The 5,879-nt window shown below is 58.5% G+C and overlaps 1 protein-coding gene across 1 annotated transcript; it reads left to right on the top strand.

The window, feature by feature from the left end:
* The first annotated feature begins 664 nt into the window (after positions 1 to 664).
* On the top strand, positions 665 to 5,137 carry FOXI3 (forkhead box I3). The gene is made up of 2 exons (XM_080589068.1): positions 665 to 1,755; positions 3,596 to 5,137. The coding sequence occupies exons 1-2, from the start codon at positions 786 to 788 to the stop codon at positions 4,183 to 4,185; spliced, it is 1,560 nt and encodes a 519-aa protein (XP_080445194.1). The 5' UTR covers positions 665 to 785; the 3' UTR covers positions 4,186 to 5,137.
* Positions 5,138 to 5,879: the final 742 nt, after the last annotated feature.

The following is a 5,879-nucleotide window of genomic DNA, read 5'->3' as shown; positions in this document are numbered from 1 at the left end:
AGGAGACTTCCTCCAAACGGTCTTCTCTCCCCCAAGCCCCGATGCCACATCAAGGCACCCGGTGCTGGCAGGCGGGGGGCTTCGCAGTTGTACCTGGGAAGGGGATTTTTACCCATTTTTATCAGCAGAAAACGGAACTGAATAACAATCATATTTAAGACCCGGGGATTTACATCTCCAAAGGGACCGACAAAGACTCTGTACATTCTCCTGCACCACCGGCCGTATTTTTCCGCCTCTCCATGTGCTTCTGGTGTTTGTTCCGGACGAGGGGGGTTTTGCATCCCCGCAGGTTCCCCTATAAACCCCGCGGTGCCGGACCCCGTGAATCCCGAGGGCTTCTCTCTTCAAAAGGACCCATTTCCCTAAAAATCCCCCCGCATGCAGAAGGCGAAGATCAACTTTTATTAGCCCTTTCCTCCCGCGGTACGAGGGATGGATGCTGTTTGTTTGTTTGTTTGCTTAATTTCGGGCAATTCCTTCTCCAAAGCTCATTAGGCGCGATCTCAGCGCCGGCTAAATTAGGATTTTAAGCGAATTTCACCCTTCCCACACCCGTCGGGGCACCCCCGGCGGTGCCGATCTCCCCCGAACCCCCCCCCCCCCCCCCCCCGTTTTGGGGCCGGAGGGACCGAGGACGATCGCAGCCGGGGGGTGCGGGGGCTCGGCGCGGAGACCCCGGGGAGGGGGCGGCGGGGCTGGGAGGGGAGGGATCCCTCCGGGGGCCAAACCCCGGAGCTCCCCCCACCCCTGCCGGCCTCCCAGCCCAGCCGGGTCCCTCCCCCATGGCCGCTTTTGGGGCCCGGCCTTGCCCCCCTCCGCCTCCGGAGCCGCGCTACTGGCTGCGCCCCGCGGCCGCGGGCGGGGAGGCCGGGCACACGGGCAGCGCCTATAAGGCAAGCCGCTCCGCAACCCCCCTTGGGATTTTTATTTTTTATTTTTTTAATTTTATTTTATTTTTTTTTTCTTTGTCGAGGTGGGTGGGTCTGGGCCAGAAGAAGGGGAGCCGGGGGGAAGCTCCGGCCGGCCCTGCATGGCCAGGGATTATGAGCGCCGGTGAGTTGCAGCAGGCGCAGCCCAGACCCTCGGCGCCGGCAGCCGCCCCGGTGCCCCCTCAGCCCCGCAGCGCTCAGGAAGCCCCCGAGATGGCGGTGTACTGCGGCGAGAACTTCAGCGTCTACCCCCAGCCCAGCCTCCACCCGCCCGGCGCCGCCGCCGCCGCCGCCGCCGCCGCGGCCGCCGCCGCCGCCGCCGCCGCCTCGTCGGGGCAGCGGGCGGGCGGCTACGGGCTGGGGGACTACGGGGCGCCCGCCAACGCCGGCTACCTGTGGGGCATGAACAGCCCCGCGCCCTACCTGCAGGGCCCGCCGGGCTCCGCGGCGGCAGCAGCAGCCGCCGCGGCCCCCTTCTTGCCGCCGGGCTCGTACGGCTGCTCGCGGGGCGGGCAGCTGGTGGGCTCCCCCCCGGCCCCCGGCTCGCCGTCGGCGGGCGGCGCGGAGCTGAGCTGGCTGAGCCTGGCCAGCCAGGAGGAGCTGCTGAAGCTGGTGCGGCCGCCGTATTCCTACTCGGCGCTCATCGCCATGGCCATCCAGAGCGCCCCCGAGAGGAAGCTCACCCTCAGCCACATCTACCAGTACGTGGCCGAGAACTTCCCCTTCTACAAGCGCAGCAAGGCGGGCTGGCAGAACAGCATCCGCCACAACCTCAGCCTCAACGACTGCTTCCGCAAGGTGCCCCGCGACGAGGACGACCCCGGTGAGGCCGGGCGCGGCGGTGGGGGGCGGGCGGCGGGAGCGGAGCCCCCCCCGGGGACGGCGGGGTGAGGGCACCGGGCAGAGCGGGCTCCCCGCGCTGGCTGCCCCGACAGCGGGCGGCGCTGCGAGGAGAGCGGGCTGCCTTGTCCCCTCAGGGCTGCCTTGTCCCCTTCAGGGCTCCCTTGTCCCCTTCAGGGCTCTCTTGTCCCTCAGGGCTGACACTGAGACCAGTTTCGCATGCTCCCCTCAGGTTTCCCATGTCCCCTCAAGCCCAGCACTGGGGAGACCAGGTTCCCTTGTCCCCTCACAGCCGGCACTGAGGAGACCAAGCTCTCTTGTCCCCTCAGAGCTCCCTTGTCCCCTAAGGACTCCCTTGTCCCCTCAGGGCTCGCATGTCCCCTCATGGTTGGTGCTGTAAGGAGACCAGGCTGCCTTGTCCCCTCAGGGCTCCCTTGTCTCCTCAAGCCCAGCACTGAGGAGACCAGGTTCCCTCGTTCCCTTGCAGCCAGCACTGTGAGGAGACCAGGCTCTCTTCTCCCCTCAGGGTTCCCTTGTCCCTTCAGGGCTGTCTTGTCCCCTCGGGGCTCCCTTGTCCGCTCAAGCCCAGCACTGAGGAGACCAGGCTCCCATGTCCCCTCGGGGCTCCCTTGTCCGCTCAAGCCCAGCACTGAGGAGACCAGGCTCTCATGTCACCTCACGGTCAGTGCTGTGAGGAGACCGGGCTCTCCCGACCCCATCAAGCTCAGCACTGTGAGGAGACCAGGCTCTCATGTCCCCTCAGGGCTCTCTTGTCCCTTCAAGCCCTTCTCTGAGGAGACCTGGCTCCCTTGTACTCCGCCGGGACAGCCCTGTGAGGAGAACGGGTGCCCTCGTCCCCACCATTGTGAGGAGACCGGGTGCCTTCATCCCCTCAAGCCTGGTCCATGAGGAGACCTCCCCCTGCCTTGTTCCCTTTAGAGGACATGGGGCTCCTTTCGCCCTCCTCATGCCTGCCGCTGGCCCTTCTGGAGGTGACGGCTGGCCCCAGCCCTCGGTCCCCCTGCCCGGGCAGGCCGGGTGGGCTGAGGCTGGGAGTGCCGGTTGTGCAAGGCACAGATCCTTCGGCCGTGATTCACGGCTCCCCTCCCTGCCCAGCGCTCGCCAGCCCGGCCCCGGGGCGCAGCCGGTGCCCAGGAGTGGGCGTAGTGCCGGGGTGCGCTGCCACGGTGCTGGTGAAGCCGGGCAGAGAGGGGACATTTTGGGCTGGGGTCTCTGGGGGGACTCTGTGGGGTCGCTGCTTCCATCAGCCATGGGCAAGAAGCGTGTGGGGACAGCTGATGGCACCTCAAAGTCACAGGCACAGGGCAGCTTTTCTGCAGCACCATGGCTCAGCGCTGCTGGCCTGCTGTCCCTTTGGTGTACCTGAACGTGCAGGCCCGCATTCCACCAGCTGTTCTGAGAAGAGACGTGGCAGGGTCTCCGCTTTGTCAGCCGTGGGGAGACGTTGGGTGCCTCTGTTTGCTGTGAGACAGCTAGAGCCCTGCTTTGCGTTCCCTTCAACCAGGTCTGAGGTAGAGGTGGAGATCCTCCAGGGAGGTTGAGGCATCTCAGTGGCGGGGAGGTTCTTCTCTGTGTGGCATTAAGGTTCTCGTGGACATTGGAAGGGGACATCGGAAGGTGATAATGTCTTGGGGCCAGGATTTGGGTTCTGGTACTGGACAACAGGCAGAGGAGGAAAAGGTGTAGGAGAGGTGTGGGTGCTGTGCTGATGGGGCAAAGCACGAATATTGCTTATCTTTCAGCAGTAGGGCTCGCTGTCACAGAGGTTGACTTTCTCTCTTGTTTCTCCTGTTTTCCACCAGGGAAAGGAAACTATTGGACCTTAGATCCCAACTGCGAGAAGATGTTTGACAACGGGAACTTCCGGCGCAAACGCAAGCGACGCTCTGAGCCCAACACCCCTGCGACCGCGTCTGCAGCCTCCTCTCTCGGGGGCCTGAAAACAGAGGAAGAACGACCCATTGCAGCTGGAGGCAAACCGTGTGGAACCAGCCCACCCCCAGAGCTGGACCCTTCACCTTCCGCCAGAGACCATCCGAAAAGCTCCTCTCCCTCCGGTATCATTTCATCCACCCCCAGCTGCCTCAGCACCTTCTTCAGCGGCATGAGCTCCCTGAGCGGCGGAGGCAGCCGGCTGACAGGGGGGCTCAGCAGTGACCTGCATCACAGGAACTTCTCTGCTGGACAGCTGAGCAGTGGCACTTTCACCCCTTCCAGCAGCTCTTCTCAGGAGGTGCCTTCGCCGGAACAGCTGCAGCGAGTTGCGGGACCTTCCCCTGCCTACTATAGCTCCTTCCACCCCAGCAGCGGCAGCCAGGGAGCCCAGTACAACCACTACTACAACTTCACGGTTAACAGCCTCATCTACACCCGGGATGGGACAGAGGTGTAGGGCGCTGGGGCAGGCAGCCGGCGGGCGCTGCAAAGGGAATTGGGAGATGCAGGCATATTTGGCAGCACAGAGGACCGTATGCTTTTTGCAAACAGCATTTCAATGTGGACACTTCCCAGGAGTTCTTCCAGGAAGACAGATCTTCTCACCTTTTAAAACAAGAACGCCCCGTGAACACCAGCAGAAGGCAGATGCAAAGTCTTTTTTCCATCCTGGAAAATGTTAGGTGCTTTAGATGGCTTGCCATCTAAGTTCTGCAGATGAAAGTGAACTGAATTCAGGTTTCCAGAAGTTGAAATAAGAAGCTGAAAAACTATAACCATTAAACAATATCAGCAAGAACCAAGTAGACATCCAGTGAGTCTTAGAAGAGAACAGGAAAAAAAAAATGAAGAGATTTCTTATGAAGTGCCTTGTACAATGTATTAAAAAATTCTTCTGCCAGCAGTTGCCTCTGTAAGCCCTTTCTCTCTGCCCTGCTCCTGCAATATGCAATGCACAGGAGGATACTTTGGGAAAACACCCACCCAAAACCTCCTCAAAAACCCTCAGAGGTTTGCTCTGGTCTTCCCGTGTATGGCGTATTGTACAGCTAGGGCCGTGTTTTGTAAAACAATCTTTTCCCCCCCGAGCTTAGTACCAAAGATAACTCTAGCCATGCAGCTTTAGCACGAGAATAAACACTGGGGTATTTTTATACATATTTGTATGTAATGTAACTCTTCTGTACATATGTTTCTATGTGGTTTTATATTTGTAAATTATGCTCTGGAGCTGTACTTATTTATAATGTTTTAAACTTTGTTAAAGTTTATTTTACTCCGTTTCCCATTCTTTTTTTTTTTTGGTTGTTTTATTTGTTTTGATTTTTTTTGTTGGTTTTGTTTGTTAGTGTATTAATGAAACTGTTCAGGCTGAACAGCCGTTGGGAATAAAACGTTAACAATTGTTAGATTTTTTGCCTGGTTGTTCCTCGGTACGTTTGAGGCATTCTGAAGCTCTGCGGGAGACAGGTTTTCCTTTCACGTGGTTTGGGATAAAAGGTGCAAAGATTTATGAACAATTTCGTCTGTGCAGTAAGAAGGAAACTGCCCTCGGCCTGAAGGAGATGCATATGAGCTGATGGCGGCCCTTTGACGTCTCACTGTGCAGAGTGGGCACTCTGGGCTTTTTTTATCTGTTTATTTTTGCCAGTGATCTGAACTACAACTTTCTTTTCTTCAGCCTGGTTTGGTCAAAATAATAAAAGCTTGCAAAAGTAGAAGAAGGAAGGGCTGCTTCCAGCTTGGCGCTGGCTAGCGGGGGGTAGGTACGAAGCCTGAGCCTGACTGCGTTGGCTCCGGCAGTTTTAAAAATCCGTTTTTCAAGCAGGATTGCACCTGCCTAAAGGGAAGGGCTAGCTGAGAAGTCGGACGGGTCACCTAGCGGGCCAGGCCGAGCTGTCTGCTCTGAACAGCCACATCCTTCCTGATTCTTGCTGCTGGCAGGGGAGAATCCATCCCATAGCATCCTTTATGCAAAGCCATAAATTCCCAGTTCTTGCCGTTTGCCTAAGCTGTGTTGTTGGGTTCTGTGTGCGGCCACAGAGCATAAATATAAATGTCTTCTCCAGGAACGTAACATCGGTGATGAAGTTAAGCACGAAATTGCAGCTATTAACCATACGTGCAGCTGGCGTGATGTAAGGCCAGCCC

This window comes from Anser brachyrhynchus, assembly GCF_964034855.1.
Source record: "Anser brachyrhynchus genome assembly, chromosome: 4".
Taxonomy (NCBI): domain Eukaryota; kingdom Metazoa; phylum Chordata; class Aves; order Anseriformes; family Anatidae; genus Anser; species Anser brachyrhynchus.
This window is presented reverse-complemented; position numbering and strand designations above follow the sequence as displayed.